Source organism: Anoplophora glabripennis, unplaced genomic scaffold (genome assembly GCF_000390285.2).
Source record: "Anoplophora glabripennis isolate ALB-LARVAE unplaced genomic scaffold, Agla_2.0 scaffold86, whole genome shotgun sequence".
Taxonomy (NCBI): Eukaryota; Metazoa; Arthropoda; class Insecta; order Coleoptera; family Cerambycidae; genus Anoplophora; species Anoplophora glabripennis.
Genome location: NW_019416242.1, coordinates 1,236,815 through 1,264,207, shown reverse-complemented (window position 1 = coordinate 1,264,207; position 27,393 = coordinate 1,236,815). Strand labels below are relative to the sequence as shown.

At 37.3% G+C, this 27,393-nt stretch overlaps 1 protein-coding gene across 1 annotated transcript in view; it reads left to right on the top strand.

Moving 5' to 3' along the window:
* LOC108910305 overlaps positions 1–27,393 on the top strand; it is an 88,457-nt gene that overhangs the window by 28,413 nt on the left and 32,651 nt on the right. The window contains exon 2 of the mRNA XM_018714870.2: positions 21,562–21,621. Within this exon, the coding sequence (XP_018570386.1) occupies positions 21,562–21,621 (60 nt within the window). The remainder of the gene's footprint in view (positions 1–21,561; positions 21,622–27,393) is intronic.

The following is a 27,393-nucleotide window of genomic DNA, read 5'->3' as shown; positions in this document are numbered from 1 at the left end:
AACCTTCATATGCACGGGGACCCCAATAAAACTGCGTTTATCCCGCCGCTCGACCTCCTCGAGGATTTATGTGTTGCGAATTTTCTCTGCCTTCGTGTTCGGCCAAGACGTATGGCATTCAATGTAAATCGGGCAAGAAGAATAATACTGATTGCCCTCCGTGTGTGATGTCATTGTTTAAAGAGACCCGTCCGACTGCGGCCGGATGCATTTTTATCGGCTCATCAAATTTAAATTATTGACGTCTGCTCGCGATGGAGATCGTCGACTGCCGCAATGCTACGAATCGGACGGGCCTTGATGACTTATCCTTCGCGAATTGATTGTTATAGTCGGTGTAAACGTACCATCTCTAATATCATTCAATACAATTTTCGCAAAACCTTTAAAAACCGTATTCAGTTCTATATTTACATATAAAGAACATTCACAAGTATGGAAAGTCAGGTTGATGTTGTGTGTACCGATTTTTCCAAAGCTTTCGATCGGCTTGATCATAATTTATTAACATTGAAATTGGAGTCACATGGTATTATCTCTGTATAAATCTTATTTTAGTAATAGTTACCAATTTGTGCAGTACCATGGCTTTTAATCATATAAATTCCGTTAATTTTCAGGAGTTCCGCAAGGGTCAATCCTGAGGCCACTGTTGTTTGTTATTTTTATTAATGATTTATGCCCCGATGTCAATTTACTCTACGCGGACGACCTGAAGTTGTTCATTTGAGGTATGCTTCATATTCGATGTTTCTAAAATATCAAATATGTATAAAGCAGGGTTCATATATGGGATGTCTCCGAAAGAACTGCACAAATTTTACCACTAGATCGTCGATGAACATTAATTGGAGTAGTTCATATAAAAATTGTACCTAAGGCCGTCATATAAAAAAAAGAAATGAACTATAAAACATGGGACACATTCAAGCGCAAATGTCATTCGAATCCATCAGAAATACAAAATCGAGATGCATGCTCCCGATTTCACCTTTTTTTTCTGTGTCGGTTAACGTGATGTATCACTTTTATCGCCACGGCAAACAAAAACAAATGAGAGCAGAAAATATAACAGCGGCACGCTAGAACCCTTGCCTGCTCATAGCGGGGAACAAGCCATCAGATATGATTTTATTTCCTTCTGGATGACTTGTTAGCGGTTGTTTATGTAGCATTAGGAGGAATAAAACATATGCATAATCGTTTTACGGCCGGTATTAGTTTACGACTGCAATAAAGAATAAGCAGTTAACTCCGCTAGAATCGTACCCGGGCTGTTTGGATAGGCGCAAACCCTAGCGCACAGTCGAACCACGTTGTCAGATTGAAGGAATATTCAGTAGATCCACGTTATGTATTTTTGTCAATTGGATTCGAATCCAGTGTATGCGTTGGCTAGCCTCACCTCCAAATATCGTTCCCTGAGCGATGGAAGAAATTGACAGAATCCGTTCTTGAGATCTGGGGATTTCTGGTCGAATAGGCAACGCCGCTTATAGCATCCATAAACCTTGCGATCTGGCCGCGGCTCTGGGTGTATCTTAATTGGCAAGACGAATGGATCTGGCCGTCGGTCCCGAGCCCACCTTATATCTGCTCATTGTTAATCGCAACTTTACGACCCCAACGCCACGGATTACAAATTGAAACAAGACGCGGTATTGTCCCTTGTCGCGTTTCTCATCGGTGACAATTAGTCCCCTGCAATTTCCGAAATGTCCCATGGAAATAATGCCGCAACGTTTAATCTTGGCTTGAATTACTTTTATGGGAGAAATAATTGGCCTTTCTGCATTAGAAATTTCAGTAATGTGGTTTATTGTTTTGATATGTACCTATTAGGATTATTAACCAATAAATATTTCATATTTGTGGCTCGAGAAGCCAATTTACAGAATAGTATTCACTGGTTTTATCTAAATGACATATAATAAATATCCAAATACAGTGGCTCCTCTCTTTGAGCATTAGTCTTCCTAAAGATTTCCAGCTTTAATGGTTTATTTCACTCTGGGGTCGTTAAAACCGTAGATAACCTTATCAGGTCGATGCAACCAGGGAGCTCCTCTTCAACGACAGGTCCTTCATTAGCGGACAGAAGGACCGATAAACCCTAAAGAGGTGGTTAGGCCAAGGAACCGGATTAAATTTATGATCCCGAGCGGAGAACTTGTCTCATATTTAACTAAACCACCAATCAGAAGTCCATCAGAACTTTTAGATCTTGATATTTAATGATACAACTTCTGCGAGGCATTTATCTCTTTCTGGGTCAGGATGTGGACAACTGAATGGTAGTAGAGCACTCCGACGCGAGGTAATGACAGTTTCCCTCGGAATTCTTGTAAATTACAGTGTTCTGGCGACAGGTAGCTTTTGTAACCGATTAAGTGTAAGGCTTTGCGGGAAAACGTTGTTACCGTTTTATTTTGCTTGAGACAATTCAGTACATTAAATCTGTCTTCTCGATGTCGATGCTGCTGATTATCGCGTGCCTTTGGGATACTTTATCACCAGTAGTGTAGTTCCAAACTGACATGATTCTCTTCAGAAAATGTCATGCAACACATAGTTAAATACGAAAATAGGATTAATGTTACAAAATTTTTTACATTGTCAAAGTATAAAATATATCTACTTCAATATCGTTAGTAAAGATAATAAATTGAATAGGTCCAAGTATGGAGCCTCGAGGAACACCTGAAAATTGGAGGCATTGCACATATTCCCCATTTCCAGCCTTATTATAATGACACTATTTATTTCGTGAAAAACTGTCTCAACACCGCGCTTGTACTTGTGATTTTTCTCCCTCAGATGTTATTCTTCTACCCAGGCCTACGTTTTCGCGTGCGGCTCGACGTTTATGGCGCACCAACGAACCACTTTGCGCAAATGACTCGGAAAACGAGATCGTTACAGCTAACGATACGATAAGGCTGGAAAGAATACAGTCGGTGAGATATTATATATCTTGCGTTCTGCAAATAAACAGTTCGAACTAACGATCCATTTCTAACCCCATCCAGCGCTATGACTATTGTTATTAGCTGGGACCCGTTCCGTAACGACAAAACCGCCCATTCGGTGTGCCAGATGTGTGTTAATACGAGTCATTACTGGTGGGAGAGTAAACATTGTCGTTTGTCGGCAGTGGACAGTGCGCTGCGATTCAAAAATATCCGTCTAGGGGTGGCAACCCTCTGGGTACGTTAGTGTAAACGGATTTTATTAATTTCAGTACCTTATGCAGGCTGGGAATACACAACACTTTTCACATATCCCCACCAAAAGAAGAAAGCGACAGGGAAAAGTAAGGTTTAGAAAGTCTCTCCGAAAAAAGTGTCATTAACGATACCGGTCCACATGTTCACTGAAAATTAAATTTTTGACACATAAGTTTATTAACACCCTGTAGCTACAAGCAACATCCTGCTTCGTTTTAGTATTCTCTCAGTGTCTCGCGTCTGTTAAAAATGCGCAACTTTTTTGAAATCTGCATCGCCCAGAGGCCGTACCGTTACTCCGATGTTTTTGTCCGTCTGCCAGTCTTATGAATCGCTGATTATCTCGTACGCCATATTTCGATATCAATCGCGTTGTTAAGAGGCCTACACTTCAAAGTCAGACCGACCTATCAGCTAAGTATGTCTCGAAAAAATAGCCAGTAGATTGCTCTTGATCTTGTTTTATTTAGTTTTAGTTCCTCTTGCTTTGTCTAAGGCAATTTCTATATTTGTTGACTTAATGAGGGTTTGAACCCATGAAGGTATAGATACCTAGAGCTACGCGTAATGAATTTCTCTATTAGCATGTTAATCGAAAACTCAGCGGTGTTTCTTAGGGCCAACGTCTGCTGTTCTTTTCTCACTCACGGGAACTTTACAACTATCTCTTTCTATAGTTTCGTAAATAGGAAGTTTCATTCGTGAGATAATTTACGGACTAATAATTGATGTCCATCAAGGTTCTAGAGTGGGCCCTATCTAAACGATGTAAGCTAACTGTTTACACAAAATGTCTGTGCTTGTATCTTAATGAAGTCTTTTTTGTCTGTGTGGAAGAGACGTGTATTTATTACTTTATAACATTGTTTTGAATTTTTCCCGTAAACGAAATAATATTTTCGACAACTTAATATTCTGATAGTTCCTTTTATGTTCCACAAAATTCTTCTGGGTTTACTACTTGATCAATTATTTAGAGCGAGTTATAAGTGCCCCAAAATTGATCCTTGGGGTGCCACTTTGTTCTCGTAGTGCTTAATTTTGTGAGATGCGTTTCCATTGGCTGAATAGCAAAAGAAACGGTATTTTCTCCTCCACGCCATATCAGACTTGAAATTCAGACGGAACGCGCTATTAATACATCCGCCTGAGATGCATTTCGTGTAGAGTCCTCCTAAAAGGACATTAAGCACGACGGAGAGACTTGCATTTCTCAGATAAAGGTTGCAATTTCGCCCCAGAGTGCAATGCAGCCGTCTTAACTGTTCCACATTAAACTCAACTGTTGTCTGGATTTGTTGCTTTGAATGTCTGTTGTTCAGACGACACTTCTTGAGATAACTCGAGTTTTAGTGTGCCGAGACGGTAGCTCGAGGAATTCACAAGGAGCCGGTAACATGTTTGTACACAGCACTGTGAATAATTGGAATGACGGCAATAATAGTAATAAACTATATGCTGCCTTGATTGTAATACCATGTAATACAGCATTTGTTTTAATATAGTGCAAGAAAAACATCGTTAAACTGTCTAAAATGTTTTGTTGGCTGTATTTGTCTAATACTCGCATTAAAATTAGTTATTTCTTAACTGTCATCTTAACTTTCTTAACTTGTGCATAAAAGAGTTTCTTGTGTTTTAGTTTTAGATCTATAGTATCTAATCTAGCTTGTGTAACTGCAAGTGATCGCAAAAACACTTGATTTTTTTGGGGGAGGTTTGAGATGGTGTAGTTATATTTACTTTTCCAAATCGTTCAAGATAACCATAGTTTTACAGAATCAATTATTCCGAATTCGGATCGAATACACACTGACCAGATACTTCTGCTCTGGTTATAATACTACAAGATACCAAAGTCGACGTTCGATCCCGGTTCATGTTGACCCTGTCAATTTCTCGAGGACCTTTTGAGTGGGTTTTCTGCAGATGGGGCTCTACAAACGGCTCAGCAAGTGGACGACAAACAATTACCTGTTCTAGAAACAGCGCGTCCTTTAAAACTGTTCCCTGCAGTTAAAATTTCTCGTTGCGCATATTTCATATCGGGGCACATAGCGTAGCGAAGCCGAAACAATGGGATCTAACTGCACTGCGCCACTTAGGCTAATAGAGTGATGTCGGGGACTCGTACGTTATGCGAAACAAACAAGTTACATCCATTTGAATTGGTAATGGCCCCGGATCCAGCCTAGGTTCATATCGGGGGATGTCAGAGGTCACAGCGGCATTGACGATGTAGTTCGGTACTTGGATTGCCGGCTAATACGGTTAAATGGTTTATTCTGATGCTCCAGTTGCAACGGGAAGTCGCGGTCGTGGCGGATTGTCGTTGCCAGACACGAAGTCGTATTTTGCGGAGATAGTTTTATCCGCGAAGCGCATTTGAATTTTGCCCAGTGCAAGGGTATTAGTTCCGTGACGCATTTAAATACGTAATCGTTTCGTTGCTATAGTTAAAAATGGAGGTGGTCTCAGGAAAAAGCATGTAAATTTTGTAATGGCGCCCAACATGCGAATGTTGGGCGCCATAGAAAATATAGAACAAAAGGCATCTGTCCTTCTCACAAACAAAACCTTGTTTAGGAAACGTACAATTTGCCTAATTAAAGCCTAAAAATCGCATTACGTGCTCTAATTTCGCACGTAACCGATCCACGCCCACCCCGCCCCGCGGCTGGTTATTCGGGCCAATTCGAATAGTAGGCATCGTCTAAAATGAACGTAGCGGACCGAGGAAGGTATTCCGATAAGCCGCTATTAAGGCAGAGCAATGAGACCTTAATTCGTAGCAGTCCTCGCCCGAACGTAAACAAACGAATCCATCGGCGTCGAACAAAGCCAACCGAGCTCTCGTTACTCGACTCGGGCTAAACAATTGTGACGTCGCAGGTACATTATACAGCCGTTGATTGGATTTATATTGCTCGGCGGAATTAAATACGTCACTCCGAGTCGATTTACATGTAAGAATGTCGTCTCGCAATCACCTGCAATTATCTGGTTCTGCCTGGGTACACTTCTGTGTACGGGATCGCTGCTGTCTGTGTCAAAGTTTTGAACAGCCTCCAAGTAGAAATCCTCTCGCGAGAAGCAAAATTTAAAAACTTCCATTCTAAAATCGACTGATCGTTAGACACGATTGTGATCTGAGAATAGTATGGAGTGCTTACGCGCATATGGTGACGTCACTTGAGAACAAGACCAAGGAAACTATGGCACATACTGGCATGAAAATATAACTTTCTGTCGTTTCTCTAATAATCTGTTTCAGCCTAAATATCTTCATTTTATTATGTAAAACATAATGTTTCTTCAAACTTCAAACCTGATACAATATTCAAGGTTATTGAACATAACCTTAGACTCTACATACCTAAACTGATCTTATAAATGTGGAAATTACAGGTTTTATGTACGCGATCAACATAATTTCTCAGTTTATATATAATATATAGCTACTGTGGTGTCAATATAGTACAAATTTGACGTTTGAGCTGGTCTCAGGTGACGTCATGCGCAGAAATTGAGTCGGTTGACGCGCACACCCTACTATTTTCACGACAGGTATACAATGAAATATTTTTGACACTTGGCAGTGTTGTTTGTGGAATTAAACGGATTTCTGCAGACTTAACCTCATCAACCAGAGGTCAATTTGCTGCATTTTTAAATCTGTACTATCAACTGATAAAAAGTAAGCATACGCCTGTTCAAGAGATCAATGAAATTCCTATAAACGTAACCGCAAAAAGTCTGTCCAAGGAAAACGCGAAGCGTATGAAACATAACCTTAAAGTTTTTACTTCTGAGATACAAATCATATAAATATGGTTTTTACGTAATGTTTCCGGAATAGAATTAAATAATTCAACTATACTTCGTGGTGTAACTTAGTATCTTTTTATTCAAAAACATTTTTACAATATATTATTTGCCAACAAACTGTAAAAATTACTGCATTGTACTTCTATTTTGTGTAAATAATTGTAATCATGTATACGAAAAATTTTCGTAATTCCACAAACAATTTATTACAGGGAAAAATATGTCGAAAAACGAGTCATTTTAAGTTCTTTTTGTATGTTTGTTGTTCCCCTGAATTTTGCAATGTTTTTTTTTGGAATAAGCAAACTCGGATTCTTATTCTACATTAATATTTGGGATTTTTCTGTACAACAAAATAGATTACTTCAAACATAAATGCTTCTAATGCTCTATCGCAAGGACCATAACTTTTTGAACATGAAGAAAAAGTTTAGAATTTGCTGATTTATGGTCCCTCCATATACAGGGTCGGAAAGTCCCCATGATTCATCGGCCGTTACGTGAGAGCGATAAAGAAAGTCATAGAAATCCGTGCGATAGAGAAAGATGGCTATAATGAAGGCGTCTAATTGTCACTGCCCATTTCGTCCTTCCACAAATAAGAAGTGGATGTTATTTGTAGAAGGGCGAAATGGGCGGTGACTATGAAACGCCTTCATTATAGCTGTCTTTCTCTATCGCACGGATTTCTATGACTTACTTTATCGCTCTCACGTAACGGCTGATGAACCATGGGGACTTTCCGACCCTGTATACATGACAAGGTTTATATAATATTTGATTTTCAACTTTCTGTTACCCTAATGCCACGAAAGAAAACTTGACAAAACTTTCTTTAATATCTCACGAGATCCTGCTTGCCTACCACTTATTTCTCGTTTATCAAAGTTTAAATTTATCGCCCGAGGAAAAAAATTGAAAATCGAAGCGCGACTGTTTCACCCTCCGTGAATTTCTCAACTTTCCACCGTCGACCTTTCAGAGACTTTGCTCGAAAAGTCGAAAAAGGCAACAACTACTTTGGGCAGCATTAGTTAAACGCGAAGAATGGCCTCGTTGAGCGTTGTAGGTACCTATACGAAACATCGAGAACATATGTTCCTTTTGTGAGCTGAGATATGGGCAGCGCTTCGGTATAATTCCCATTAAATGTTAATGATGCGACGGAATGCCACACAACTTAGCGTCGTACAATTTCAGCGCTACCGAACTTTGTGTAAATTCGACAGCAAAGCACCGCGAACGGCTCCGGGCTCGCTTTAATCTAAATTCCTTTAAGTGCCGGGCCCCGCCGACGATTTTACATAAACTTTCGGCGGGGCGGTCGCCCCAACCCTCTTATCTGAGTCCGCCTTAAAAATTTACAGAAATTACACCAACAATGCCTCAGAACTTCCATTGTATTTCTGCCGAGGGCCCTGGAAAGTAATTTTATTTCCATGGAAGAGATGAAACGCTTTTAATTAATATAAACTCGCTCGGATATTATTTAACAGCCCCCGTTAGCGCTAGTGCCCATAAATGTAATAAGTAACGCGATAAAGTTACATTTATCTCTGGCGGGATACAGCGAATTCTATTGCTGTTCAAAAATATGTAAATTTGTCATTATAGCGATATTCAATCCAGGAAGCTGCTTTGTTTTATTCAAGGCTATTTATAAATGCTCGAATTTTTACCTAATTACCACGTATATTACGTAATTATATCTTCAACTGTTACTGTAATATTACAATATGAAAATGACACGTCTATAAGTGCCTTAAAATGTAATTTACAGAGCTTAATGTAAAATTACATGACATATAAATTACTTCACATGAGGCTGGTTACATGTTGTTTTTGAGATTACAGAAAAGATGATTTCAATGTTGTATTAAATCTGCTATTTTTTTATAAACATCTTTAAAAAAGGTTAGACGAATCCCCCTTCCCCCTAACTTTTATTATGGTCAAATATTACCCTAATAATCACAGAAATTTTCTTTAATATTTACATATTAAATATATATCCTCAGCGGAAATTATAATATTACAACGAAAAAATGTAATTTACAGAGCTACAGCAGCAATATATAATAATATGTATGTAAATTTATCAAATACAGTACAATCCCGACAATCAACCTAATAACTGGCATTAAAAATTACTGAATTTTTACCCAATATTCTAAATATGTTATGGAATTATATGTTCAAGTGTTACTGTAATATTTCAACGTAAAAAAGAGACGTGCAGTGTGAAAATGTAATTTACAGCACTCGATGTAAAATTACATGACAAAGGAAAATTGTAATTTACAGATATTATTGTATAAAAAATATGTAAATTTATGAAATATGGAACTATCTTGGAGATTTTCCTCAAAATCTAAGAGAAAATGCTATTTATAAAACGAACAACCTACTTTAAACATAATATGAGGATTTTTACATAATATTTATATATTGTGGAATTATGTCGTCAACGCTTACTGTAATTTTCAATGTAAAAATGATGCATTACAAAGCGAAAATGTGATTTACAAAACTTCATGTAAAATTACATAACGTGGTTATACAGGGTTATCAAAAATAATACTATCCACAATACTATCCTGATTTTATTAATAGAATATCTGTTTTGCAACATATCGATCGTATTTCTCTCAAAATAATTCACGGTATGAACCGCAAAGCACATTTGGCTTTTTTCGCTTTAAACGAGCCCGACAAAAAAATTACGCGGCGTGGACTCGCTTTGAAAACAACTCACTCGCACAGATTTGAATATTTTTATTGGTCTGTCCATCCACCGCGCTCGTTAATATTAAAAGCTTTTATCGTCAAAAGCACATATCTGTATATAAATTATTTAACGGGGTGTACGGACACACGGGCTCTTTATGTATCTGTGTTGCAAATGCCGGTTAACTAGAGGAAATCATCAAAGGGCCAACGCGCTGCGCGCCAGATGGGAATTATCCTTTTGGATTATCTTTTGTGTCCCGCACACACACGGCTAGATCTGACCTGGGGGCCCTCGGCTGCCCGCCCTCGCTGTGTTTACATGTTATTGGAAAGTGCTGTATCAATTTGGGTACATTACCGGATGGGGTGGAGGGGTTGTCATAATAGTACCTGCGTAGACCACGCGTAGATGTTCGAAAATGTTAAATCGCGTAAAACTTCTTTTCTTTATGATTTAAAACAGTGGTACACAACAACAAGAACGTGTTATTGCATTAATTTGAAAAATGTTAAAAAAAATTCAGGCGAGTTGACCAAAATTGCGATTTAAAGGTCCATTTAATTGGTTAACCTTGTAGTTAATCAAATCGTCATCTCTTGGTAATATAGGTGTTATACCGAACGATCCAGAATGATTGAAGCTGACTTCACACGTAAATGTTACCAAAGATATTAAAATTTACTTCCATTTTATCAAAATTACTTTCCGTGTTCTTAGATTTTCGACCTTCACGACCTGTCAAATCAGAGACGTCCGTGCTTTTATTTGTGTTGGCCGATTGCGTTTTCATTTTAATTTATTTCGACCAAGTACACCTTTTTTGCTTAAAATTGATAGGGAAATAAACGCACTGATACGAAATGTCAATGTACAGAGTAGCAAAAAAGTTAGGGCCAATTTAATTCAAACCTACCCTTATAGGTGGTGTCCTCTTCAAGCAGCGTCAAAAGCAATGACATATTTAAATTTAGCAACCTAAAAAACTCCCATCTCCCAAGTTGTACGCCAACTTTTAGTCATTACTGTTTGATCTTGTTGGATCCTATTAAATACAATCAATACATACTTTTTTGACATCAGAAATTATTTATAAGAAAAAAGGAAGTCTGTAGTTTACTACATATTGACAATGTTCAATGCGCTTTTCCTTTTAAAATCAATTTCCTCTCCGAGTAAACCCATATTCCAATTGCTTGAATAATTTAGCCCTTTCCCAATCCATGAGCAACATCAAAACCTTGTTAATCCCCATTCCCCGCGCCTTATTGAAAAGATGCGCACTTAGTCGAAATAAACTTGAAACAAGTCGATTACTTCCAATATCTGCCCTTCTGAAGGGGCCCCAACCATCCCCGAGCGTCGTAGACTCACCCTATTTGCGTTATCTCGAATCCCTCTAGGATTCTTTGTGCAAATCTAACTGACCGTACTGAATATAATTTGGCTTGGTGCATACGGTGACTCACAAAAGCGTAGGTAGACGCACTCGGAAGAGACGTCGGTCTTTGAACTTAAAGCCGTGACTATACAAGGGAATAGTTACCCTAAAGCTTGTTTTACACATAGATGCGATGGCAATCTTTAATTCCTCAAGGTGATTGTAATTTTAGCCAGTTTGTTTCCACAATTTTCATTCAACCAACTTAGGGAAAAACACAAAGGAGATGTTAATCTGTTATCCTAAAGCCGCGACTACACAGTGAAGCAGCGACATAAAGTTTAAGTTTATTTTCTAAAGGCTTTTAAACAAGTTTTTTTATCAATGTATTTTCTTTATTAATAACATTAGTTTGATTAGCTGCTACATCCTAAGCTTGGCGAATTGAATATTGATTAAACAGAAACTCTCAGAAGAGATTTGGTCTTTGATCCTGAAGCTGCGATTACACGGCAACCAGCAGTTCTAAAGCTGAGTTCACACAACGAGTTGGAAAACTTCATCAGTGGTTATTTTTCGACATTAAGTTCGCGCCTGGTGTGACTGCAGCTTTAATCGTCGCGTAATTCGGTACGTAGGGAAGCGACGAACACCGACGTGTACAAACAATCTCGACAGCCCAAAGTGCTACCTTACATCGATATCGACGCGTCACGAGTGTTTATACAGCATGAACGAGTTCGAGTTTGGCCGACGTCACCGTAGAGCCCCGGCATCTTCTAACCAAATTACGAGGGGTGCAGCAGCGCCGTCGCCATGGCAACGGATAACAGGATTTTATCACACACACGCCAAGGTCCCGAATCCTGCAACCGAGCGGCGACAGCCTGGCAGGCCGTAAATATTGTCGATTATTAAAGTGAAATTGGTGTAGAAGTGTAGGTGGAAGCTAGAGTCAATGGAGTTTAACCATTCGTTGTGTAAAGTGACGAAAATGTAAGGGTTGTGGACAATACTATGGATGACTTTGACCAATGGCGTGATATCTCAAAACGTAGATAATTATTATTGGAATGGAACCAGTCCATCTTAGAATAACTTTGAAGATTGAAAAAAATAGGAATTGGATAATATTACTTCATAGATTTGACCAAAGAATGATAATATGAAGGTTTACAAAGTTACATATGCTTTAAATAGTTCTGTATATAGCTCAGACAATTCTTTTACACGTGGATAGGGCGATTAGTTCGTCTTTGTGATCATACAAATTCCCGAATAATCTGGATGAAGTAATACAATTTTTTTACTGCAAACATATTTCGTCTAGCGACATCTATGCGAGTACTGCGGTCCTTTGTCACACGAAACAGGGCTTCAATTTCTATTTTTAATGGGACCTCAGAATATTTGAATTGCAAAACAAATACGGTTTGGAACGGTGATAAAAAGCGACACCATCGAGCCCCTATTTAAAAGACGGCGTTGGAAACACAGCTCTCGACGATACTTTTTCGCCCGGCACCATTTACATTCAATTCAACTCCTATTAACATTCATATTTCTCGATACATAATGGCCGGAACCGTTTGGGCGTGTGCAAAATGTCGCTCTAATGAATTCCACGGCCAGCTGTGAGACATTTTTACACAGGGAACGACTGGATGCATAAATTTCGCGCAAGTGTAGCGTGCCCACACTCTCCTCTCCTTATTATAAACGGTCTGAATCGATGTCCTCTTCAATCTCAAGCACTCCCTGCCTTGCCTTCTTATTTGTGGAGGCTCGACGCGAGTTATATGCCACTTTGTTCGATTTAGATGAGCGCTAATACACCGGCATTAATGCACGCTCACGGCACACACACACACTTCCCTCTGCCGCGACTAGTCCAACAACTTTCTGGTGTCCCACTGGAAAGGTTCAGTTCTAGTGGCAGTTGGTACTTTGTAAATGTCGCTTTTGTCTACATATTTTGTTGTTGCTTCACGCTGCCTTAACTAGCTTCTAAAACCTTATGCTTTGTCCATTCTAGGTACCTACATCCAATGTATTATTCTCAATGCAAACGCATCGAACATGACTCGGAATAGGTCCTTGTGGAGCAACTAGTCGTTAGTCGATGGTAGTGAGTAACTGCTAATACATCTTTCTTCATTCAACTAAGTCCTTTAATACAGGATGTCCCGCATAAGAACCGACACAGAGCAGGTGCATGTAGGGGTGTCCAAAATATTGCAATTTAACCAAACTTACCTATATACAGGGTGTCCCGAAATTAATGGGACACAGAGGAAGGGTAGATTCCTTACACGAAAATAATGCGATTAAGCCAAACTTACCTTGGTCCATTTGTGGTTAATAAAAAAGTTACAGGGCCTTAAATTTGAAATTTTGAATTCGAAATTCTTAGAAAGTTGTCCAAAAAGTGCAAGAGTTGTTGCCTCAGGATTTGGATCGACGAGTGTCATTGTGTGAGTTTTTTGTTTTGCATCAGGATATTAATTTTCACAAGAAAATGGGGCTTGTTTTACTCGCCGAGGTATTACAAATGTTCATAACTTTCATGAATATTCCGATGTAGACCCTTATGCAATAACTCCTTGATATTTTCAATGCGAGTTGAAGATAAATATTTGGACCAGTATTATTGATCGTTATTTGATTGGACCAGTTATTTTACTAAATCCACTGAATGGCGAAAGTTGTTTGGAATTTCTACAAAATACCCTCCCTGATCAACGGGTAAACACATTTGGGTCCCTTGTACTAAGTTTCTTGAAACTAACACAAATGTTGTCTTGCTTCACCATAACACAAATGCTTCACCATAAATTAAAACGATATCCATCAACTCCGAGTTGCTATACCTACACGCAAACCATTTTTGACACTAACTACCCATTTTTGACACTAACTACTAAACACCTTTTGTAAACCACCACTATCGCAACGACGATTGCAAAATCCGATTTCAGTATTCGGAGTCTCTGAGGCCACGTGGCGAATGCTGCTAGAGACTACAGTTGTCCAGTTATGTAGTGGTTGAATGTACTATAACTTCAATATTTTTTTTCTCGGAAACTATAAGGATTTTACAAAAAATTTTTTACAATATTGATTCCATTTCTCATGCTGCATCTATTCCCAAATTTTTTTGGATAAGTTGTGAATCACCCTGTATAGGTAACTTTATTATTGTTCGATTTAAGACTTTGTATGTTGTATTTTTGTACATAGACCGAAAGTGCGTTGGAACAGAGCCTTGTGGAACAAGTACTGACAGTAAATAGCTTTTGAAATATATCAAATACGATTCCGAAGATTGGAGCAATCAATGGAAAAAGGAGTTAAGACTTATAGTGTCGATTAAATATATCTTTCTGGTTCAGCTAATACTGGATCTGAAGCTATTAGGGGTAATATGTAAATAACTGTTAAAACATCTTTCTTCATCCAAATAAGTCCTTTAATATGTTTTTATTTTATGAAAGTCCTTTTATATGTTGTGTCTTTATATTATGTATCAAACATGATGCTGAAGAGGTCTCTGTGGAGCAACTTCTAATTAAATGTTAGTCTAAAACAACTGAATACAATATAGGTAACATCGTTATTGTTCGATGTAAGACTTGTTGTATTTTTTTACATAGACCGAAAATGCCTTGGAACAGAGCCTTGTGGAACAACTACTCACAATAAATAGCTTTTGAAATGTATCAAATACGATTCCGAAGATTGGAGCAGTCTATAGAAAAAGGAGTTAGATGCTGTATATAATTCTCAAGTATGTACTTGTTCAATTTAAGACTTAAACGCACCGGAATAGATCCTGGAACATCTGATAGGAAAATATTATTTCGTCCCGAAGTTAATGGTATCAATCTTCCCTTTTTCGAACATTGAAGAGGTCTAATTTAAATGCTCCCTTTGATGTAGCTGTGCAACGGTGGATTTTTCAGAGCCGGGGAACGTAGATGATTGCGATGCCGTTGCATATTCAGCGGCCGGCCGCAATTTTCTTTTTTACGCTTAAGAAAACAACCGAGGCGTGATTCGATCGCAGTTCCCCCGTCGAATTCGACCTGAAACGTCACGATTTCGGTGCTCCCTTATAATTAAACATGTTTCTTATATAATGATCGCTATATCGGGCTTAACGTATGCGAGCGCCGTCCTTTTTTCACCCGCAGGGAGGACGAGGACCGACGGAGAGACGTTCATTATGCCAAGTGTTCGTAGCTGGATCCATTAAGGCAATGATTGCCCGCCTTAGCCATCTATGATGCGCCACGGTCACATCCGATGTCATTGTCGTGCACGGCTGTGGGAAGGATTGTTTTTAATTGTTTTGGTTTCGCGAACCCAGTGGCGCGGCCGCAGGGTTTTATAAGAGGGGTGAATTTTCCACACAGCCATTACTGCTGTTGTCACATCTCATCAGGTGGATTGGTATTATGTAGTTTATAGTTGTTACGATGTCAATTGGAACCTGTAAATCTTAAAGCACTTCTCCTGAAATTTCTTCCTATGCTTTGACCATGATGTGTCTCGTAATTTATACTCGAATAGCAATTCGGCGAGTCCGGTGTTGGTAAACTAGTCCACCTGATGTAGAATTGACGGCGGCGCGCTGGTTATCAAAGCAAGCCTGTATTGGTCCACTAGGTGGTAAATAATTTTTTTGTATGGTACACGGGTTCACTTAGCTTTGCCGCTTTGCCAGTGCAGTGCAGAGCATTGCTTGGCGGGGTATGTTGTTGGTATAATACGTATTATCATTTATTAGTTGATATTATTATTTGATCATATCGTAACCAGTAAAGGGTTATAGTTATTAGAATAAATGTTACATGTAATTATCTAGTAATTTAGCGTGGCCCTCTGGAGACTCTTTGAAGCGGAGGATAACGAAATAACTCGGGAAAATCCCCAAATAGTGGAACCGGTTTTTGTCGAAAGTATCGAAACAAACTCAGAGTTTAAAAACAAAGATTTACACGTAAAAAGTCAACGTATTATATTAAATATATATGAATGTTTGAAAATTGAAAATAGTGAACAATGTGATAAAAAAGTTAGGAAACGGATTAACGAGTTAAATAAGTTATCAAAAGCGACAATTTATCCCGTAATTTAAAAAGGATTGATCACGGTACAAAGAGGAAACGGAAAAAACAAAATTAAAGAAAATTGACGATTTTACCAGATGTAATGCGGCGCACAATTTATAATATGTATAAAAAAAATAAAGTTCCTACTTTAAACGTGATTCGAGACAAATTAAGCGATTATCCTGATTATAGTTATAAATTTTTATATATTTTACGACATGCTTTATTACAATGCGATTTTAAACTTAAAAAACTTGACAATCGTATGGTAATTATATGGTAATATAGCTCGGAATATAGTATATCTAGACGAGACAGGGCAAAATTTTTCTGGACGTCTATAGATTCCGTAGAATTTACGACTTAAATGTTTTTATGCGGTTCCAGTTGAGATCGTAACAACTATACCTAATCTAGGTCAGAATCAGAAGTCATTGACACTCAGATTCACAAACTGAACACAGTGCTGCACAAAATTCGTGACTGCCAATTCCGCTTAAAAACAATACCTGTGAAAACATAAACATTATACAGTTTTTTTGTACGTAACTAAATCTATAGTATACACTTTAACCATGAGACACATTTTATATCCATTTTTTTTTTAATTTTTAGTACAAAAATATTGCTGCATCGAGCAAATATTTGTTATCGTTGAAGTGATGTCAAGCGCTAAACGTTTAGGCCTTACAATCTAAGTATTACTAAGTACCTTTCTCTTCTAACCATCGCATTGTTCTCCTGCTTCGTAATTATACCGAGGGTCTAAAAAACCGGTGTCACGTTCGGTTGTGTTCAGAGATTCCCAAGTACATACATATGGTAGTTATGCAGTTGTGCAATTTATTCACTACTATTACCTGGTATTGTACTGTAACAGCGCAGAATGCGCCCATTTATCAGGGTACAGCGTAATTGAATAATTTATTCCCGCGTTTATTGCGCGATGTTTGCGACCGTTTACGGATTTTTTATAAACAAAGAGAAGTTGAAGGAATATTACATGTTTTGCGTTGCGTGCTATCAGTTGACTTTATTTCATCTGAAAACCATCCAAATTGTCTCGAGCTGTACCCTCAGTTCCAACTCTTCCGACTCTTACGGGTGCCGTACTGGGTATTTTTATTACGTTACCTAACTTTTATGTTAAGTTTGTGTAGTATTCCGCTGTGTGTAACTGAAAATTTCAACTGATGGTCGGTTGCCATTTTTTTAGAAGCAATTTATAGAGATTCTTTTATTAAAACTCTGGGCACTCGAATTTCATTAATTTATAATGAAATATTTTTTGATACTGGCAAAATATTTAATTTTTTGTTTCAGTTTAAAAATCTGGTATGCATTAGAAATGATGAAGAAAATTTGGCTAATTAATGACTTTGATAATTACAGTTGGCAAATAATAGTTCGTTTATGGGCTGAAAATTGAGAAAACATACACTGTAAAAAAATTCACTCAAATTTCACTCAATTTTACTCAATAATGTATCAATTTCTGTCCACACCCCATTGAGTGAAATTTTCACTCTGTTAGTATGAGTACATCCGAGTGAAACTATTGCATCAGATATAAATGAGTTTTACTCAAATTCGAGTTACTGCTAACTATCAGTGAAGCGACTTTTGACTCTATTTGAGTACATAAAACCAATTAGAGTTGACGTTTTCTCTAATATGATTTAAATTTAACGATTATTGAGTCATTTTATATTCAGACAGGTTTTTTAGTGCAAAAATAAATCGCTCATAAATGATTAATTAGGATATACAGTGTTGAAATTAATTTTCTTCGCGGGGGCCACCTCCTGTCCTGGCTGAGACCCGCCAGCTGAGACCGCCGCCCCCAGCCGGCTGAGGCCTGTTCTCCTCGCGCTCACGCTTTTCTGGCGCATCTAACCTTATCAACTGCGGTTGAGATTACAGAAGCAATATGTAAGTGGTGCCATCTTCACGGCGCCATTCAAATTATTCGAAATTAATATACATTTAAACTCGCTCAGTTACGAGGACAATTACTCTGATTTAGGTACAAGTGCATCAAATACGAGTTTACGTGAAGAATTTATTTAGGGAGTACCTATATTTGAGTGAAAGTACTCACTTTTAGTTTAAATATAATCACAAATGAGTAAATTGATCAAAATGATATTAATATTGAGTGAAAATGTACTCAATAATTTCACTACGAACTTTTATAGCTTTCACTCGCACCTATTCATTTATAGTGTAGGTCCTGCATAAAATTATGTTCAGTATTTGGCTGAATTTTTATCTCGAAGCATTTCCAAAGTCTCCTAGATTTGTAATTATTGGGACACCCCGTATACTACGAAAAATAAAAGTAGATTCAATAAGCTCGAGGACTGGCGGTCTGTTAGGACACAATCGCAGTGATTCCTTGTGTTCATACAACCCCGATCCCGCACCAAAAGCAAATCCGGTGTAATACTTCGAGCGCCCAATACTCCCGCCCCGCCAGGTAAAAAGAATCCGCGATTGTCTCGACTTGGAAGCAATCGATCCGGCACTTTTCCGCGGCCTCGGCATTCAGATTCCGCGTTGGCCTTTATTCCTACCGGGAGCATTTCTCGGATACGTGAGAGTCCTTGTTTGTGTCGCATTACGGACGGCGTTAGCGGAACAAAACAATCCCTACCCCGGTTCTAAGCCAGTGTAAGCCAGCTTAGGAAGCCCGGATTCCGAATTCTAGGTGTAATCAGGAATCCGGTACGCCATTTGGATCGCTATCGGGATAATCCACCTCCCTCGGGCGCGGCATCATCTGATTAGGACCACGTATGGGATGTAATTATACACCCTTCCGCTAGAGGGATATTTATGGGTTTTTAACTGCGCTTTATTAACTCGCGCTATCACCGCTGGTCCTTATTAAGGTCCGGCTTAGCCCCGGGGTCAGCCGGAATGGCCTATAAATTTTAATCTTCGGCCAGATGGCCGCCGAACGAAAGCGAAGGTGTAATGTACTTCCCGGGGGAGGAGGGGAAGTTTTAAGGGTTGTTATCGTTACCAGCAAGCTTTTGTTGTTGTTTTGCTTCATATCGAAAGTCTTGTCAACAACAGCAACCGCAGTACTACGAAATTTACAAATTTTTTTATCTATGAATAATATTTCAATGGGTCCACGAGGATTGTGCTGAATTATACAGGGTGCCCCAGAAAATGTGGTAATCGGATTTATACAGGGGACGTTAAAATAACATGACAAATTCTTATAAAAATTTTCCCTAGAGGGCCCCCTACGGAGCTACAAGCCCCTAAAAGATGCCCCTGAAAATCGATTTTTTTAATAACATTTAACATACTTTGTGAAATTTAATTATTTTTTGATACAGATAAGACTCCTTAAAAATTGACCCATGAAAACAATTTGGCTTATCTGGTTTGCCAGGGACGGATTAGCTTCTAGCATAATAATGTCAATTTTTTTAAAATAATATTTCTGGATAGGTTGAACCTTAAACTAAAAAAAGTACTCTTGGTTGATATCGATAAAATGAACTGTTTTCGAGAAAAAAACAATTTTTGTTTAATTTGATTTTTATTACATCCGTAAAGAGAAATAAACCGATGAAATTTGCATTATTTCTGTACCCATCTAAAAAATGCCACATTGTAAATAATACTTGTTTTTGCCTTTTTTTGACATTTATTATTTAAATACAGTACCTATTTGAGTCTCTCAATTAACGATAGAAACTTGTGAATTTTCCTTACCGTTTTTTATTCCTCGAATTTATTTTATTTACCATAATGGAATTTACGTTTGCTGAATATGCCGACATGCATTTTAGCCCAGTAAATGAAAAAAAAAAAAAAAATTGTAAAAAAATTCGTTTCAGATTGAAACTTGGTTTAATCGTTAGTTTAGGCAAAAAGAAACAATATTTCCCAAAAAGGTCTAAAACAACAAGATGTTTGTTTAAACAATGATTATAATGTAAAAATTACCAATAATGGAGTTTTTGCTTTTGTTTATACTTATAGGTTTTCAAAAAACGCTTCATTTGAGACCTGCTAAATTAAAATCCATTAACAATTTGTTTAAATAATTGCAAAAAACCAATGAAATTTTAATTTACTATAAATAGAAGAAAAGATAAATCGTCTCTAAAGTACAGTAAAAGTTGTATTTTGTTGCGCTTAAGAATCCCTGAAAATTTGGTAAAAAAATATCTATTTGTTTACGAGTTTTTTGCATTTATTTATTAGAAATAGCATATTTTCAACTGCAAAAACGCGGTTGTTAGCGTTATAATAAAGGGGCTTATGAGGACTCCTTTATTTCTCCTCGACTTATATTTTCAAGATATGCACCTGTTTTAAAATATAATATGTTATTTAATATTAAAAAATAATACTGTTATGCATATTACATCCAAAAGTGTCTTTATTGTGAAGGGCGTAAAAAATTGGCATTATTGTGCTACAACTAGTACGACCCTGGCAAACCAAATAGGCCAAAGTTTACATGGGTCAATTTTTAAGGAGCCTTATCTGTTGTCCATTGTATTAAAAAATAATTAAATTACACACATTAAAGTATTTTAGGGGGAAAATTTTTATGGGAATTTGTCATGTTATTTTAACGTACCCTGTATAAATCTGAGAGATTGCCCACATATCCTGGGACATCCTTTGATGGTAGAAATTAAATGTGCCCGCTGATATTTGCCGACTTTTTTTTACTATTTATTTGCTCCTAATTAAATATGCCTATGAAGCGAATAATACTGGTGCAGATATATTTTTTTTGCATGCACCACATATTTCTTATCAGACATTAAAAACTTGTGCGGGGAGTTACGTTGCCGATGTTCTTCGGAATGAACGGCCTGTATATGTTTCAGGATGTTCTAGTTTCAAAAACTGTGGGCAAGGGGAGGGGTCGGTTTATTATTATTCTGCATTTCAGAGAATTAACTATTTGTTTGTACGTAAAGCATACCTTTTTATTAAAGATTATCAAAAACCCTGCCTTTACGATGCTGCAGTGCAGCCGATTATGAGATCGCACCGGAAGGCATATTCCCGCAGCGCGGGATTTCGCGTCGGAAATAAAAACAATTCCGCGTATGAAACTGTGCAGTCGATTTCAGGACCGTGCATGTCGGCTAAAGCGCTGACAAGCGGGCCGAACGCCCGGCGGCCTGCATTGTGCGCTACGGCATCACCCCGGCGATGTTATTGAGATGCAAATTTTAATGAAGTTTTTAATCTTGCCTGGATCTGGGATATTAATATTTAATTTCCTCTCTTTTCCAGTTCTCCAATGACGGACCGAACGGGGAGTCGATGTGTCTACAGGGACCCGATTGTTTCATGGTGAGTGCTTTTTGCCGACTAATTTTTGCATAATCCGGGATAAGCCGGCGCGCCGGGATATGGAAATTTACGAAATCTCCGGGAAATTCCATAAAGCCAATTTAGGAAAAATTTACAGTCTATCGTTCGACTAATCGGAAACGAAAATGTGTGAAAATTTATACGTGGATAACAAGTAATTTTTTCGTGGACAAATTGGAAGTATGTAAAAAGTACCTGATTGATTTATTTTTCGCTTATTTACATATTTATTCAATTTATTTCGTCCAACAGAAAGGACAGGATGAACAAATGCTAAGCAATACGATTTGTTTTATAAAAGTGTTATATACATTATTAATAAACTTTATTGTACTTAAATTATCAAGTTGTTACTAAATTATTTTATTAAAAAAGTAAAAAAAATCAAAAGATCTTATTTTTTGTTTTCTTTAAAATTGTTTATTATTGAATTTTTTGCTTTTTTTCACATTGTTTATTAACGATTTTTTTGCATAAAATTTTCCTTTTAAATTTTTTAAATAAGCTATTTCGATGGGAAATTCAATTCTCTAAATAATTTTTCCTATGAACTATAGCGAAATTTTGCTTCGTTTTCGAGCTACAATTAAAAAACTGAAAGGGATGCATTTTCACCCCTATCTCCAATTTTCACCCTCTAATTTAATAGCACTCCGCGGTTTTTTCATCTAAAATGACCCTTTGAACGATTCATGCAATAAAATTGCTTGAACGTCATAGTTCATAGTTACTTTTAACCCTGTTTTTTGGATATAATCGATAGCCTATAATCCTAAATGAACAATTTGATATAATGGATGATGTACAAAAAAATATATACGATACGATATTTTCATTCTTAATCTGACTATGGTCCTGTTAAACTCCGCGCCGCACTAAGCCTACTTATATCAATGAAATTACAATAAAAACAATGAAAAAAATACGAACAAAGTTACGAATTATGTTAAAAAAAACTAGAGGTACCAGGACAAAATAATAGTAAGCATATATAAATAATGAAACAGTAATAAAAAAAAGAACAAAATACAAATAATTCATTATGTTAAGATAATACATATATACAATTATCAATGAATAACAGAAGTGCAATGAAAATATTGACAAACAAAAAGGGAATTAAAAAAAAATGAAAATAGACGATGTCAACTGTGAGAGCAGAAATATCTTTTAATACCTGCCAAAAAAAGAACTAAATATCTATTTATTTTATCTTCTATCAGGTCTAGTATTTCTACTCTATTGTAAAAGTTAGTTCAAACAAATAAAAAATATTTTTCTAATTTAGGCCATAAATGTATGTAAATATAATTAATATGAAATATTGAAATTGTTAAGTAATGTTTCAAAGAAATATCCTGCATTTTTGCTGCCCTATTATCACCCTCGATAAAAACTAATCACTTAAAAGGGATTGTTTAATCAACATAAAGCGAAAAATGGACATTAAAATTAATCGCGATATCATTATGAAAAGAAAAAAATACAGTGGGCCAGGTATCAAACCCTGAGGCACGCCTGCTGTTTGATTAAATATATTGTAAAAATTGGATGGATTGGGAAAACATGATGTCAACAAGTGTGAAAGAGATTTACTGATGTCAAAATATTCACGCTTGCATATAACAGTATGTATTGATTTTCGAGGATAATAATTTCAAACAGGTTACAAAGACTACGTAAAATAGTAATAGGTAGATCTGTAACTTTCAACGTAAACTTTGTTCTACCTTTTAAAAAACAGGACATATACGGGTTTTCATAACTTAGGAAAGATTAAATAAACAATAACAAATAAACAATATATAAAAATCTTCGGAAATCATAAAAATCGGTGTTTATTTAATAAACAACCAGTTTTTAAGCGAGTTTATATTAAGTTAATCCAGACGATACTGTCACTTGAAAAATGTTTGTCAAACGTAAACAAATGCTGTATCATGTTGATGGTGCATGTCGAAACATTCAAAAGCGTGTCTTCCCTGGCCAAATATTCACCAGTGTAATACAAACGTCACACCATTTGGGTTATTGATCGAGTGAACGTTACATATATACACCCTGTATGTTAAAACAAAAAAACTCTAAGTCACAATTCCTGCTGACAATATTAAGCCGACAACCTACTGTTACACGACTGTTACATCTCACCTCCAATTTACACAGCGGCGGCAAAATGACATCCGGTCGGCGCGACTGCAGTTAATGCACTTACGTGTGTGTTGTGCGAGTATGCAATGCACTTTGGGAAACAATCGGGCCGATATCGATCTTTTCGGTAGCGTAGGAACCGCTTAAGGAGCTCTGTAATTGTGCCTTGCACCTTGTAATTTCATTTGCTCGAGGATAGGTTCGTTTAACACCATCTGTTCCGATACGGCACTATCACATATTATATTAAATGCCTCGCGAGTGCATTGCTCGCGCCGTAGAGGAGGCGGTTAACGCGAAATATGGCACGTGTGGACGAGGATAAGCGTGAAGTTAATTGAACGGGAAATTCTACGTCGACGATACGACAGTACGGTGCAGTCTGCGTTATTTAAAAGCAGTGTCGAGAGAAATAATGTATATGGATATCAACGCGAGTGTTAGGTTCTTTTGTATTACCAGCCCTTCTAATGTAAGAGTGTCTGCCTCGCTTAAAACAGGCTCCAGATAACACGGTAATACCAATAAATAAAAACCTCCGATATCCACTACCGTAATAATAATTATCGCCTGAGATACTTGTCCTTATATCCGTGACAGTTATAATATGTTAATAATTTAGTCGGATGGATGTTTACTATCAGCCTTATCGTCTGCGTCGGTCTTATCTCGATCCTGATGAATTTTTAAGTGGAATATAATAAGAGCGATATTTATTTATGGACCTTTTGTTTGTCGACGGGAAGAAGTTGGTGAAGAAACAAATTCTGCTACTTGCGCAACTAATACGATAAGGTATCGTAAGTGGAAACAATAACAATTCAGCAAATAGTAGTGCTCGATAAAAGAGTAATGCTGATTTGAATGACACTCTTGGAAACTGGGATGTGTTTTCAAATGTTTTAGATGATTTCTTAAGTTTTCTAGATAATCCCTGAATATACACCATGTATGTAGTTGCATGCAAGAGGACATGATACAATGTAATGAAATGAAATTAAGGAGGTGTATCGAGTTTACTCAAATGCATAGATGTACTTGAAATTTATATAGCATGTTACCCAGTACCCTCTGTGCGTCATATTTTTTTGAAATTTATTTTGAATCTAGATTTTGAGATGTTGTTGAAAGTTGTTCATTTTAACATAGGTTTATATGGCGAAGATGGACGGTGCGCGGCTCTTTTTTTGCCCATAACTGAGAAAAATATGTATGTAGAAATTGTGAAACAAAACTTTTCCATAGATAGTACACAGTATTATCTTATTTTTGATGTAAAACTAATGTAAGTTTTGAACATAGTACAGCTGTATTAATTAGAAACAGAAACCAGTAATTGCATTTCTGTCTGACTTGAGGATTAATGTGGCAACGTCGCAATCAGCCGACAGCAAGGAGGGAATACATTTGAAAGACTTGATAAAAACGAAATTGATTTCAAACGTATACATTTTTCCTAAATCCCATGTCCATTGTTATCAACAATAAATTATCCACAACAAATGATTTTTTGTAATGTTTTTAAAAAACTAGATTAATTAAAAAAGACTAGGAAGCTGTGATATATTTATTGGAATAAAAAATACAGTTGATAAATCCTTTTAATATATTTAATGGTTTATAAAAACATCGTAATCATTACCCAGCAATATTTAGGGTTACATAAAGTTTTCTTTACTTGATTAATATAATTAGTATTACTTGAGATAAAAGCATTTGTACGGAATAACAAAGGAACATAAATATTTCTCAGCAAACTTTATATCTAAAAAATTTGTTATAGTTGCAAAACTTTTGTAACATTACTAAAGTAGGGATTAAAAACACGAACAGTGAGTAATAATGACATTTCTATCACAGAACCTTCAAAATTGCATCCAACATTTTCTTCGACTTGGACGAGAGATGGGCGCGAGTGTTATTTCATTTCTTTAGAACTAAATTAACATAATTCTCGTTGTTCACATGATTTACAGATTTTAAATAAAGGATACAAATCTTCGCGAGGATAATACGATATATATAATAATTATATTGTACATAGTTTACACACAATACATTTTTGAACGCGTACACATCTTTACCCGAGGTCTGTAGGTTCGCAGTGTGTACAACTGCTAGTCAATTATTAGCGCTGTTGCCACATCTACATAGTCTTTATGCGATCATTAAATATAATTTGAAATTACTTAAATATGATATTTTTAAGTTGTTAATTAGTCAATATGTATGCTATGTGCATATGAGTAGATTTCTTTGCTATATAGATAATGTTTATCGCAAATAATTTCAATAGAATTTAATTTCTTCAAACTGGCAGCGGGTTTTGGTCCCATAAGAAAAGCATAGGACCCCCCCTGCGCTCCTCACTTCCCTCGGACCCCGATATACCTTTTTAATTAGTTGCAGAAAACCAAAGTCGACGTTTGATCACACGTCTTGAGAACTCCGCCAACCCGATTTTTTTTAATTGTAGAAAATTCGAAACATCGGTGTTTTTTTGGACGATCGCGGCGGTTTTCGGCGGTCATTCTACCAACAGAGTCGGACTCACTGCTCTGGCTTGTTGACCGGCGCTGTTTGGATCTCTGTCTATGTTCTCGGTAATGCACAGCTTTGGGGGCTTCAATTCAAAACATGGGTGAAATTTGAAGCCATCTAGTATTTCCATCCTAAAGTTTGACCATGTAGATATATAAATAATGGTACTAATTTTGAAAATGATAGGAGTAATCCCCGTTTCTTCGAAAACTCACAACCCACGACCTCACCTGCGCTCCGGCAGTTCACGAACCCCGCACTTGTTTCGATGCCGACTTGATCGTTTCGTATGGGTCCCAAAAATGGCATTAAGCACGTTGGCAAAACCGCGGCAGCAACACGATGCGCGTTTTAGTGCAGCACAATACAAGGAATTCCAATTCGAGCCAGCCACCGTTGATAACAAAACCTTTAATGGTCGAGGTGAGGTCGGGTGACCCCAACAGACATTACGTGCGACACAGAAATCGTAACACCCAGTGCAATAATTTCTATGGTACGTTTTTAGAACGGTTTGCTATTACATTTTCCCTCAGTACCTGTTTCGTTGACACTGTCGCAACAATCTACTGAATTTTAATCATTCAACTGTTCCCAAGCCCTAAAAGCCCATATTTAACCAATTATTAGGTGTTGTGCTTCCCGTGTCACATAATACAGCTCGCTGGCGGATTCCGCCTAGCGAATAAGTGCTTGCATTCACGAACGAAACAAATTTCCGTAGCCGGGACCCCGCTGCACTGTCTCTGACAGTAATGGCAGTATCCCGGAAATATACCTTTTTATATTAACCATATATTTCTCCGCCGCCTTGATACATTGATATTACCTGCGCCGCGGCCCGCCCGCTCTGCCAGCCAGGCATTCCACGGGGGACTCGATTTAGAGCGGCGGTTTCGTGGCGCTCCCGCTGCAAGTCGATTCAATGCGGAGGAACGAGAATTTTATTGCGGGCGTTATTGTTTTCGTGTAAAATAACGTTCAATAAATTCGAAATTATATTAATTTTGGAGTACATGTGTAAAATGCGAAGAAAAAATAAAACGCCAAGGGTATTTG